The following is a 14009-nucleotide window of genomic DNA, read 5'->3' as shown; positions in this document are numbered from 1 at the left end:
GGTGACTCAAACACAGGTGGCAGACAGACATAGAGTATGCGACAAAGGAACATGCACTAAGGAGGAGGGTTAAGTGAATTAACAGACGAAAGAGGTAAGAGACTGCACCTGTTATATGATTTTTTAGGAAAACGTGTGTTGACAAAGAGTCATAGCCCACTGTAATGAAATGTTAGTGTTGCTCTGTCAAGATTGTGCTGCAGTAATTTTATACTATAATGGAAAAATATCAAATATAGGTAGGATATAGATATGAATATAGATAGGAACACCAAGTAGCTTAAATGAACCCTTTGAAACCTAAGCAAACAGGCTTGATTTCTGTCAGTAATATAGGAAAAGGCAATAAGCAAAAAAAGGAAATAAGGAAAAAGGAAATGACCCAAAAATTACAAAAATAGTGTAAATAATTAAAAGTACAAGACAATTACCTTGAAGTTAGAAGACAAACAAAAACAAGTTTAAAAAAAAGTAAAAGTAAAAGAATCACAAGAAAATATGTATATAGCCTGGAAAAGGTGCTTAAATTTATAATTCTGTAACACAATTTTGAATATGCAATACATATAGTTATTCCATAATTCCATTGTCATTATTAGAATAACTCTGCTGCAGCTTTAATCTGCTGCAGCTTTAATTGCAATTGCTTTCTCCAGTTTAGCAAATTATTACATCAATCCTTAACGGATCATGCAAGACGTGAGCATATAGGGCATATCCTGCAGATCAGAAAAATGTAAGGGAAGGCTTTTTTATTCATTAATGTTGCTACTAAATCATGCTATGGCTTGCCTCTGATAGTACTTAAGTATGTTATGTGGATAATGAATTATGTTCTTTCTTTCTGTCTCTTTCACATTACACTGTGACACTCTAGAAAAGTAACCTGCAGACACAGCATTCAGTCACACTGAGAATACAACAGGACACAGCCACACGCTCAAACAATTCACCCACAGAATCGCTGCCTGTAAATATGGAGCTTAACTCTGATGATACTCCACCAAGCTTAGACTTGAAAGAAAGAAATTATCCCAAAGAAGACAATGAAATTGACAGTCCAAAAGTCTGTCCTCAACCCAAAATGCAAAACACCAGCGTGGCTGAAAAGGACCAGGATGTGAATTACATTGTCCTATCAGATCCAGGTCTACTCATTTGTCCTGTTGGGGAGCTGATGGATTCAGCATCGGCACTTTCTCCCCCATTACCCCCCAAATGTTACAAGACGTCACCTGCATTTGAGAAAACTTTAAGCCAGAGCCCACAACTAAAAGTCTTCAACAAAGAGAATAAACCTTCGAATTCGTTGGCATGCTGGACGTCTCCTGCATTGGGTGGAGTTAAAATTAACAATCAATGCTTGGATCTTATCCAAGGGGAAGCACTGGACATGCCATTGCCTCCTCTAAGACCCTTTACTAAATCACCTATACAAACTCCAGAGCCAAATAAATTACAAAGGGCTGAGAGGAACAGACCGGAGCACGACATAACTGAAAGAAATGAAAAGACGAAAGAGAATAAGGAAACATCAGAACGTCATCTGGATGTTGGAAAGCCTCCGCGACAGATCTTAGTCATATTTACAGACAAATTTGGAGAGGACAAGGGGAAGGAAGAAGATGATCATGGTAATATTGGGTCGACCTTTCCAACAATGACAGAAAATGTATCCCCGTTAGGAAAGGAATGCTCAGACCTTATCCCAGATGAAGAAACTAACATGGGGGCAACCAACAGAGACTGTACGTCCACAGTTTCAGCAAAACCAGAACCAACGATTCCAGTACAGCCCCCTCCAAAACCACCTCGAAATCGTCCCCCAAAACCACCTGTCAAACCTCCACAGCTCTACAGTACCTTGAGGGCTGGAATAGAAGCGGAAAAGGAGAGAAGACAGCTGGAGAATGAACACTGGACAGACTTTGTGGACAAGGAAAGGGATGAATATGAAGAAGAAAGAATGGACAGCAGTAAGTTAAACAGAGATCCCAAAGATACCGAGTTTACCACTTCAGCCATGACAGAAATGCCCTCCCATCTAGGACAAACACCAATGGAGTCCATCCTCAAATTATGTCTCCAGCTCCCTTGTTTGGACAGACCAACATCTATAATCGCAGCTAAGAACCAAACTCCTGATTGTCAGTCTCAGCACCCAAGAAAACAATACCAGAACAAAGCAAATGGGCAAGTCCGACCTGGTCTTCAAAGGGTGGCTCCAGCTTGGGTAAACCCTATAGGGACAGACTCAACCACAGAGAGACTAAACTGGACAGAAATCAGCAAAGAAATCCAGATATCTGATCAAGTGATTTCTAAATTGCCATCAGGATGCAAAGAGGCCGTGGTGTTGGGGACAAAGTTGGACCCTGGTCAGCGAGGGCTGCAGAGGTCAGAGGACACACAAGTAATTGCTGGGACACTTCCAGATGGAGAGCTGAAGCAAAGGACCAACACAAAAGGCAAAGTGAAAAAGCTTGCCAAGAAGATGATTGATAGACTGAAAGATGGAAGAGAAGAAAGAAGAAGACTCAAAATAGAAGAGATGGAAATAAACAGAGTAAGAGAGGTATGTTTCACTTCATCCTCCTTTTATTTTGCCAGCCGGCCTCTCTGAAATGTGTCTTTGTCCAATAGTCTCAGTCATGCACAGCAATATCATATCAATAAAGCCACAGCCTTCAACTTTAAGGTGCTGGGCTTTTTTCTGATGTCGGTGATCATGCAGTTCTACAAGAGCATGTATAGGTGTAGTATGTAGACAAAAGAAAAAGTAGAGGAGCTCTTACATAAAAGTAAATTTACAACACTTTACTCATCATGTCTGTTATAGAGCATTTTAGAAAGGTTGAGTCAAGGAAAATGCTGCAAGAAAAACATTGAATGTTTCAAGAAGTAAGAGCCTTGTCCTGGATGCTGAGCGGTTCACTAATACAGCAGCAGGGATTTCAAGAAGACAACTTTCTTTTTGTACTTTTGATCTGACTCAAACGTAGCCGTTTGTAAAAAAAATTATCAGTAGACTCAAACTTCTTACCTGATCAGCAAGTCCTCCAAACTTCCCTCTAAAACAAGACATTTAAGCATTATCTAATCTAACCCTTTTAAGCCTTGATCATACCATAGGATGGATCTGGACAGCTGCAGACTTGGATGCGGAGATCCCACATGTTTCTATAAATGCTGCAATCTGAGGTACTAGAAAACATAATGGGAACCTTTTGATAACAAGTAAAAGAGCTCCTTCGTGTGTTACATTTGGCTGAAAAACAGGAAATAGAATAAGAAAATAGTCTTTGCGACCTCTTAATGTACAACCAAGGAAAGCATCAAAATGTACAGCGCACAAATCAAGCATCCAGTTTAACTTTCTGGTGCATGCACAGCTGGTGTTTGAGTCTACATTCCCAGACATATCAAGATTTCTCATAAGACGTCTCATTGTAAATACTTAACTTCTCCTAATGCATACTTTTTTTAGACTGTAGACCAGCTGTGATGGCACAAAAACAATACGTTGTAGTCTTTAAGTCTTTTTTCTCATCATTATTATCAAGGATGAAAGGAGTTATGGGGAGGAAGGAGAGATAAAGGATGATGATGATGGGGAGGGTGAAGATGCAGACCAACCAGCACTAACAGAGACACACGCTGAGCTGATGGAGAGGAAGACTGAAAGACGAAATGCAACATCTGACAGGTGAAAACACGCTCATACCCACGTTATCTCTCACACATACATACGGCAAACATACAGTCAGTTCAGCTACAGTAAAATGTGTTTTTAATTCAGTATGTTTAACTAATTATATCAGTTTAAGAATTAAAATAATAAACTAATGCCAGAATATTAAGAGATTAGTGACGTTTTTTACTCTGTTTCAGTTGATACTTGGCTGAAACATATTTAGTTTAGTTTTTTGTGCATATTAGGAAAAAAGAGTAATAACAATTTATATTTTTAAAAAAAACAAAATGTTTTGGTTGAAATTACCTTCAGAAACTCAGCTCATATAATGTAATCTAAATTATGTCACTTTAAAATTGTTGATTTGATATGTATGAAACTAAATAATTTAACATATCCGTGGTTTGCAGACATGTGCAGTGCCATTTTTTATTCTGACAGGGCTGCTGTGGGCTGGTTCCATTTTACATTTTTCACCCCCGCCCCTCAGCCTCTGGTCGGTATATTTTTGCCATCCTTTGTTTAATATGTCTCTTGCAAATCCAATAACTGACTATGAGTGCCAAAGTAAATTGCTGGGATACAACATTTAGCTGCTAAAGCCAGAGGCGTGTAACAGAGTGAAATCTAATCTTCTGTTTAATCGTTCTTCCTCGTTAGTGTTGATTATCTATCCTGCATAAAGCTATCAATCATTCTTACTGGCTGTTTCCTTGTTGTAACTTCCTTCTTTTCTTTGTCTCTCTCTGTCTCTCTCTCTCTCTCACACACACACACACACACACACACACACACACACACACACACACAGAGTCATGTTCATAACGCTGTGACCTGGAATGTAGCTGGAAACTGGTTCTTCAATTAACGAAGACTCTTGACAGTTTTTCTGATTGCTTTGGCACATTTTTTCATAACAGATGACACACAGCCCTCTGGAATCTGGATTGACATTTTTTGTGCTGCATTCAGATGCCTTTCACATGCCATTTGGCTGTTTAAAGCCTGAGTAAAGTGTCCATAAAAATAGTTTAGAGGGGAGGATTATGAGAAAATTATCCAAAAAAATGGGAAAAATGTCCCAAAGACTATATTTATAATTATAATTTTATATTTATAATCATGTTATAAATACAGTAAATACTTTTTTCCCAACACTTTTTTTTGTTTGTTTTTCTTTTATTACTTAACATTACTAACTTTCGGGCCATGCTTTGTTAAGTTGCTTGTTGCCTTTTTTCTTACTTTCTAAAGAAAAAAAAAACTTCAAAGGGTTAACAGAAGAGAAAATGACAAAAAAAGAACCAGTGTTTCCAAAATGACAGCACTTTTCAAAACTTGTCCACAACCCTTCAAAACCAGTTCCACCAAAACCCAAAATGAAACACCTGTCCTGTCACTGGTAGCTGTGACTGTTCAGATAGTCATAGTGCAGTCAAAAAAATAGGCTACCCTAACAATTTATAATATAAACAAAGAAAAAGTATTTCCTCTTAAATGTAGAAAGTGGCATGAAAAGACAACTTCAAGAAAAGTAAAAGTACCTCAAATTGTAACTTTAGTACAGCAGTTGAGTAAATAAACGTTCATTCCACTATACGGGACGATTGACATCACTCACGTCTCTGTGAGGCTTTAGCCAGCTGAAAGTTAGTTTAGTTTAACAGACTGGATTCAAAAAGAAAACAGCTAACCTGATTCTGCCAATTTTACACTTCAGTTTTTGCAATACTAAACAAACAAGATGCGTGTTGTCGGCTTTAGAGGTCCCAGTGTTACCATCGGACAGAGTCGAGCGAGCTGTTTCCCCTTTCTTTGTGCTATCATATCTAACTGACAGATATGAGTGTGGTATTGATCCCGCCATTTAAGCCTCCGCTAAATAGTGAACGAGAGTATTCTCAAAAATGTCGAACTATTCCAGGACATTTTGGGAATTTTTTAAAGAAATGTGATACCCTTTTCTCTGTCAGGAAAAATCATTCATATTGAGTATGTTAAGGATTTTTTGTTGTGCCTCTAATGTGCCAACTGATGTTTTATCAGCAGGCAATAAACACTTAAAACATGTGAGCTATTTATATGAATGATTATTAATTTTCTCTTAATTTGCACACAGTCCTTTCAGCTCCTTCAAAGTGTGCAGTCCAGTGAAGCTGGTGGAGGAGGTGCTGTCAGGAGACGACTGGTTCCAGTTTCTGAACAGAGACCAGAGCGCCACACCTGACCCCCCTGACTCACCTGAAACAGCAGAGCCCTGCGGAGACTTCCTGTTCACTCCAGAGGTGTGTGACGAAAACCCTGCTGTCCCAGAGGAGGAGCCTGTTTATGAAGATATGCATCGTTCAAATATAGAAGAGCAACAGGAGATGAACAGGACCCCCAGTGCTGCCGTACCAACCACTCCGATGAGTAAGTGCACAGTTTACTGTGTAGTAATCATGCTGTTTAATCCTGATTGGCCACACCTGTCAGGTGGATTGATTATCTTGGAAAAAAAGAGAAATACTCACTAAACTTTTTGCATTAAATACACCAAGCTTTGTGCATCACCTTGTACCAGTTTAAGCCACAGAACAAAATCTTACCAGTTTTCAGTGAATTTGTGCGTCCTCATGTCGTGCCGGGCACACTGACAGTTGGCTTGCAGACGGTCGATCATCCCCCTGGAAACAAAGTATGAGTGTTGTGGTTCCACGTCTCTGATCTGCCTGATCTTCATATGAGAGGCATTCGGGCATTTTTAAAAATTTTTTTTAATATATATCCTTTATTTAACCAGTCTTTTTATTTAAGTCTCATTGAGATTTAAAATTTCTTTTTCAAGAGTCTTCTTGGTCAAGAGGGCAGTATAAAACACTGTTACAACAATAACTACAAGCAGACAAATACATGTTTGTTTTGAGGTTTTACAATCCAGAGTCAGAAAAAAAGGATTCTTATGATCGTACTTCCCAAGCATTTAAATACTTTTAATATTTTTTAATACATTTTAATATCAATCATGGCCCTATTTTTTAAATTAATAAATTCAGTGTTTTTGAAGACTTTTTCAAGATCTGCAGAAACCCTGTAAATGCAGGACATTTTGTCATTGTTTCATTTCCTCTAACAATTCAGTTTGATTCAAAATGAGAAAATTATTTAAATTTTTAAGGTTTCCAGACTTCAAAAGACCATAAAACAAATTTTAGTGTCTGCACTGGCCAGCATCACAAAAACTGCACTCCTTCGCAGGTCATGTCCAATTCAAAACTATCAAAACTGGAACTTTATTCTTTATTCGGATCTCCATTTCAGATGTTGCATACTCTTTCCACAGTTGTCGTCCACACACAACAGAAAGAAAAAAAGAAAAAAAAAACAACAACATAAAAACAGACACTCACACAAAAAGTCTCATTAAAATAAAGTATTTTCAGAATCATTGAACCAAACTAAACCTCACTCCTGATATTTCTGTATTTTTTAGTGTTATTAAAACTATGCTCATTGATTTCTCTGAATTAATTCATTGGTGTGTTTTTGTTTTGATTCTTCCAAAAAGGTCCCAGGACCAAAGGCATTTATGATACAGTGATGTTTATCCCGCCTGTGCAGCCTAAAGTCACACACATCCATTTTTCTGATATTAAGGTGTGTGACAAGTTCAAAACAATGTGTCGTTTCCATATTTTGTGTTAAATATCAGATCTTCACTGTCATATTTATTTGTCTCTCTCTACTAGTCTCAGGTGCTTCTGGACAGTTCAGTTCAGAAATATCTCATCAAGCTGAGCAAGAAGCGGAGACGCAGAGCAGCACGGGCACGACGTGGTGATAAAAACCACGGTCAGACAGTAATTTGGTGTCGAATATACCTCTACATAGAAAACTATAATGCAGTTTATGCTGTCCAACACAATCTGAAGTCTGACACTAAGTACAAAACTGAAAATAATAGAAAGTATGATGGAATATGTTTCTATAATATGAGGCAATAAATAGACGAATAACATGAGTCTTATTTTGCAGCAAACATCATCAGGCTATCTCTCTCCTCCACCTCTCCACAACAAGTCTTCCCTGCCTCCGTCTTCTACTGCGTCCCAGCCTCAGGACGAGAGGCGGAGCAGCAGCCCCCCACAGTCAAGGTTAGAGCAAGGAACTTTTTTGTCACTGTTTTGATTAATCTTCTTCGTCTGATGTTTTGGTGTTGTCTCTTTGTGTGTGTGTCAGAGTGGAGGAAGCAGTCCCAGAAGTCTGGCAAAGATAAAGTCGGCTCTGAAGGATAAAACCATCCTGAGAGCAGCACAGCCGAAGGAGGACCAAGGAACCTAGAGGATGCTTCACTGTTTTATAACAATTATTAAAACAAAGCTATTTTTTTCCTGGTCTGATCTCTGCTGCAATACCACCACTAACTTTTTTTGTCATACTAATAAATTTAATTATTCTTCAGCATGTCAAAACAAAAGAAACAACGTTCATCTAAGCGACCTACATAATAATCATTAATATTAAGTGATGAAATTATTGGTAGCTGATGAGAAATATGGCATTACTTTAAGGTAGACATGTAGAGTTGAAAAAACATGTAGACATCTCTCCCGGACAGAGCACGTGAGAGACATTTTTTAAAAATACCCGAAGACATATCTTTTTAACTTGGCTTTTATTTAATGGTGCCTCTGTTTCTAAGTATTATCTTTACTACTAATATATTATATATTATTATTTAACTTTTATTTATTTAATTGTTTTTTTATTTTTTTTTATTTACTTGTTACTTTTTCTGTGTTGTATTAATCCTGCTCTGTGAAGCACTTTGGGCTGCATGACTGTATGAAAGGTGTTATATCATTTTCAACATTTACTTGTTTATTCATTCATTTATGCTTTTGCAATTATTTGTTTATGTATTTACTTCACCATTTATTTATATATTTAGTGTAAATCTGGAAAATTACATCAGTTCTCTGAAGCTTGTCACTTACATGAAATGTATAGAATTGATTTGCTTTCTGAGTTTTTTTACATTTGGTTTAATAATCGTCTTTTGAGTCCTTTATGCTCCACAGCACAGGAGTAAATGTTGTTGTGGCTCCTTGTCATTGCTGTGTAAATTCAGTCTCCTTAGAAAGACAACACACAAACAAACACACACACACACACACACACACACACACACACACACACACACACACACACACACACACACACACACACACACACACACACTCACACACACACACACACTCACACACACACACACACTCACACACACACACACACACACACACACACACACTACATGAAGGGTGCAGCTGTTGCACTTTAGTTTGTGGACTACAGAGGGCGCTGCTGCTCGTTCATCAAACACAGTTGACAAACAGCTGCTCTTCACTCAGCTGACGCAGTTTTAATTTTTTTAATTTCTCTTTTTATTAGCTAGTTACCAAAATATCACACATCATGTCCTCTTACACTTAATAGGTTCAGGTTCAAAATGCTATACACATTTAAAATTCATTCATTAAATTACCCGGAAGGCAAAAGCGTGAGGGCTAATAAAGAATGATGAGTGAATTAGTGGGTTTTTTCTCTTGCCCAGTCAGGCAAGTACTTCAGCAAGTGGGTCAGATATCTACTCTCCCAAAATCAGTTTTTATTGCCCTTTTACAAATTATTTTATCTATGTATTTAGCGGTTATCAAATAAAGACTCATTGTTTTTTGCACATGTGCAACTGTCCACAGAGATGAGAAGGAAGCAAATACCTGTACATTCATCGTCACATCGGGAAACAACGATGTTTCTTTTTTAGCCACTTGCCGAATCGGGAAATTGAGTTGCAAGGTTAACCTGCCCAGTGTGGCATTTTACTTGCCCCAGGACAGTCGGACAGTCCTTTACTCAGCATTCACTGATTAACCAGTTCAATAATGTCTGTCTTGATTCCTGCCTCTGTTGTGTGCATATTCTTAGCTGCACATCTGCTTTTTATTTTATGTGAATGTAAAAGGAGCTACAGTTTTTACAGATTTCGCTCTGCTGCTGAGGCTGAACATTCATGCAAAGAGAAACAACAGCTGATTAGAAAACAAAGTGCAGAGAGAAAACAAAGACAGCTATATCCTTCAACAAGAGAAAACAATGAACAAAATATATAAATTTTTTTATCATTCACACTCAGATATGTCATCTTGCCTGCAAAGTCAATTAACATCTGCAAGACCATCATACTAAAACTCATAAAAGTTAACGTTCAAGCTAACACTCACACCACACTTTCACAGAAAAAAAAGGGCCTCCTGTCAGTAGCCGACATCAGAGCGACTCTCCAGAAAAACGCAGATCTGAGTAGAAATGTTACTGTCTGACAGGTAAGTTCATCCCTGCGAGGAGAGACGGTCGTCTCATTGTGCTTTTGTCACGTTGGACCTTCAAAAAGCCGACACTAACCTCGTCTTTTAATATTCTCACAGCCGTCCATCGTGTGTTCACTTCCACAGCTTCTATCTTCTCTTGGTTCCTCCAAATCCTGACAAACAAAGACGTTAGTCAGCCAGCTGCACTACGCCAAGTCTCTGGATGCTACTGAAGACATCCACTGCAAACTCACGACATTTAACAACGTCAACAGCTCTGATATCTGGTGTGGCCACAAACCGAAAAGGCAGTGATTTTCTCTCCTCTGAACCCAGGTTTGGAAAGTCATTGTGTTTTCATTTAATGCGCTCGAGGTTCACCTTTACGCTGGAAATTATAGAAATGTCAAAAGAACCGATACTTTGACATCAAGTCGATGCCAAAGTTCTGTAAACGTGACGGTAGTTGATTTTCTCCAGTACCAGATTTACCGGAGATGCAATTCTTGCGGACTTGATGTGGCAGCACAAGTGTTCTGGTCTGCCTTTAAATGCCCACGAAATGAGAAAAATGCCTGCCAGCACAGAAAAACACAACCAACACCTGGTAGATGGGCACAAGTGCAGCAGCAGGGACAGCTCTGATTTGACTCTTCGATAAGAAGAGCGTTTTTTCTGCAGCCAGTGTATTTTTTCACTTCTTTGCAATAGGAGCACCTTGTATTTACGCTATGCTACAAACACCAGCAGCATCAAGGTGCTGAGCGTCTATCGTGAGATGAGGGCTGCAAGTGTAGCATTTATTTTTCACCAAGAGTGAAAAAATGTTCAACATAGAGTAAAATGTTGTCACTTTTTACCCCACCGTCCAATCATATATATTATATTGGGGTGTAGCAACACAACCTAAAGCGTATTGTGATTTCGGCACAGTATCGGGAGGTAACAGGTTGATCCTGCGTGTAAACTGACTGATTACATATGTGTCTGTATGCTGCTCTGTTAGCTCAGGTGCAGTCCTCCTACCTGAGGCGGTGCGTGTCCCAGAGGAGTCTGAGCCTCCGGCAGCAGGACGTCTGCTGTCAGCGTAGCCGTAGGAGTTATGGTTGTACGGCTGGTTTCTGCAAAACAAACACAAATAACCTGAGAGCTCTGAGCAGAGTGGAAGTGGATGAATTCCTGCTTTTTTCAGTACAAGTGATGTCCTCGCTCCGTCTCCTTACTGACCTCTGACGACCAAACAGGTATCCCAGCACCCCTCCTGTTCCCATGCCCGTCCAGAAGCCTCCGCCCGTGCCCGGACGAGCGTGGCCTCCTGGGTACTGTGATCCGTGAGTGTAGTCACTATGGAAACCGTAGCCTGGGTTGCCGCCATGATTACCTTCACACAAAACAAGAACAGATTCAAGATTTCAGCAGAGTGACTGAAATCTTACCTCAAACTACCGAGATAATCCAGATAGTTTATATGAGAAAAGAACAATCCTGCATATTCACACAAAAAAGATGTATTTCTAAATGTTTTATGGCAAGACAGACTATCAAATGTTTATTTATTTTTAATCTGTTATTATTAACAAATGTATTTATTTATATTTGTTTATGTATTTTATTACTCATTCTGCATCAGCTACCTGTGAAGTCAGGTTTGAATCCCGGGGGTGGTGGTCCTGCGGCGGAGCCATGGTAATTATCTCCGGGGTAACCAGCTTGTCTGCCGTCCTGCCCCCACTGAGCTGTGTTTCCACTGAGAAACAGCTTGTAGACGCCAAAAGCTAAAAGCAGCAGAAAAGCGACCACCAGCAGGCCTCCTGAGTCCTCGCCGCCTGTGGGATAAGAGCTCTGACGGCTCTGATGGTTCTGATGACTCTGCTGGTTGTGCTGGTGGCGCTGATGCTGATTTCCGAAGAAATTGCTAAAAAAACTGGAGGCAAGACCCCCGAGACCTGAGACAGACACACGGAAGAAGATAAATATCTCTGCCCCGAGTTAACACGGCTAAAACTTCACATCTCTGTCCTTCTACCTCCGAACCCCTTGAATCCACCGTGGGAGCCCCAGCTGCCTTGAGTCGACCTGCGGCCCTCTGCGGTCAGCTCCAGCGTGTACTCGAGCCCGCAGGAGCCCTTCAGTATGTGGGCGTCAGCAGGGTGGCTGTAGCCCTCACAGCTCACCTCGATGCGACCAAATCGGTAGGCGTTATCCATATCAGTCTTACACTCCCACTGTGAGGGCGGGGACACATCGAATTTTCTCATATTCAAACACACCAAGGATGAATGTTCTTCACACGTGGTTGACATGTGGTTTACCTCAGTCTACAGTCACACTTCCTTGCATTGGAAAAACTAAAATCTAAGTCTGAACAAGCAGCACTTTAGCAGAATTTTAATAATAAAACTGTTTTAGTCCACAATGTATGCAATTTTAACTTAAGGGTTAAGCGACAGACATTGAAAAGTAACACAGCGTTCCTGCAGCTTAAGGTAAGTTAGATTTAAGACTTTCAAAGATTTTTTTAATGCCAGTCAGAATGAATTTTAAGACTTCTTTTCCAATAACCAAAATTGAAAGAGGACAATTTTATTTTGCCCAAATGTTTACTATGACATAAAACATGAAATGTCTTTTTAGTCCAACCTCTGAGCAGACGTTACACTCTGAACCCCTCATCTCGCTGCCCTAACGGTCGTCCACAGTCTCCCTGCTCACCTGGACATCCACCCCGTCCCAGCCTTTGTTCTGACACTGGACCACATGTGGGACAAAGGCATGGCATCCCGCGGAGCCTCCAACACACTGGAGCTGAGGAACAGGGCTGGAGCGCCTCGCTGTGGTGTAACGGTCCTTGTAAAGAGTCAACACCTGGACGTCCCGTAGCAGCACGCTGCCTGCAGTGAGGAGAGGAGAAAAAGACATTTCCATTATATCATATTTACAATTTCAGATTTCACATTTCTGCTAAAACAGAAAATAATAGGTTTTACCAATGAGACAAAGTGGAGAAGCAGCAGGTTTAGGCATAACAAACTACACACTGAAATGAAATTAATCATTTTATTTTTGTGGAAAATACTGACCAGTGTATGTCAAAATGTGGGTTAAACTACCAGAATTTTTAAAGAAATTACTTGGCATTTTAATAAGCATAATTGTCACTGATATGAACATAAAACAACATATAACGTTAGCTTAATATCTAAAATTGAGAAATATTAATTTTAGCAGCTATGAGACGTGTGGAAAATGTTTGCTTGGTCTGAACCTGTGTAACCGGTTTTGTTTTGTTTGTCCTTATATGTAACTGTTACTTTAACCTTTACTAACAAACTAACTAACTAACTATAACATTGTTTCTGGTTTCAAAATGAACTGAGTCAGTTTGAAGCTGTTACCGGAAGTTGTGGTTTTGTCTCTTCGGTTGCTGCTACATGTTCAATAAGTCTGCAAAGTTTTGCTAACGTAGCTTACATTTCCTAAACACAGCGGCTACCTAAAAATAATACAAATTATTATTATAAATAATGCATTAAACTGTGCTAAAGCAGAGGTCGAGGGAAGAAAAACCTACCGCCATCCCAACTCCTGATTTGCGCCACCAACAAAAACTGCAGCAAAACAGTGATAAAGCGTTTCATCTCCGTGCCGTGTGAGTTTCTCTGAACTGATAATTTGAGAAGTTAATAAAGTGAAAACGTCTCTTTGCGTTTTATCTACAACAGCTGACGGTCAACACAACACGAGTCTTTAACTTCCGGGTTGCGTCAGCTGTTTTCGCTGTCGTCTGAACCAATGAGGGACGCGCACGACAGCTGATCCGACCCTCAGAGACCTGCACCCGGAGCCATGAATGATGTAAAAACGTGAAACCTGTAACAACTTTGGGTTTATAGATTTTTGCATTTTAACAGAAAGACTGTTTTTATTTTTATTTATTATGAAAAAGCTGACTCATTAACAATTTC

General features: G+C 39.6%; 2 protein-coding genes across 3 annotated transcripts; one reads left to right on the top strand and one right to left on the bottom strand.

Moving 5' to 3' along the window:
* si:dkey-9i23.6 lies at positions 1-8424 on the top strand. Its single transcript, XM_042485125.1, has 8 exons — positions 1-94; positions 878-2575; positions 3564-3706; positions 5814-6106; positions 7242-7330; positions 7423-7525; positions 7709-7827; positions 7913-8424. The coding sequence occupies exons 2-8, from the start codon at positions 977-979 to the stop codon at positions 8012-8014; spliced, it is 2448 nt and encodes an 815-aa protein (XP_042341059.1). The 5' UTR covers positions 1-94; positions 878-976; the 3' UTR covers positions 8015-8424.
* saraf (store-operated calcium entry-associated regulatory factor) lies at positions 6283-13804 on the bottom strand. 2 transcript variants are annotated; one of them, XR_006105791.1, is made up of 8 exons: positions 13616-13804; positions 12757-12935; positions 12071-12269; positions 11679-11990; positions 11272-11425; positions 11071-11165; positions 10139-10217; positions 6283-6360 (listed from the first exon to the last, which is right to left on the bottom strand). XR_006105791.1 is itself a non-coding variant. In XM_042485126.1 (7 exons), exons 1-7 carry the CDS (start codon positions 13680-13682, stop codon positions 10192-10194), a joined length of 1032 nt encoding a protein of 343 aa, XP_042341060.1. In that variant the 5' UTR covers positions 13683-13804; the 3' UTR covers positions 9090-10191. The 2 variants fall into 2 exon arrangements, 1 of the variants encoding a protein (XP_042341060.1); XM_042485126.1 differs by lacking the exon at positions 6283-6360 and having other exon boundaries at positions 9090-10217.
* Between the last annotated feature and the right edge of the window lie 205 nt (positions 13805-14009).

This window comes from Plectropomus leopardus, chromosome 4 (genome assembly GCF_008729295.1).
Source record: "Plectropomus leopardus isolate mb chromosome 4, YSFRI_Pleo_2.0, whole genome shotgun sequence".
Classification (NCBI taxonomy): Eukaryota; Metazoa; Chordata; class Actinopteri; order Perciformes; family Serranidae; genus Plectropomus; species Plectropomus leopardus.
This window is presented reverse-complemented; position numbering and strand designations above follow the sequence as displayed.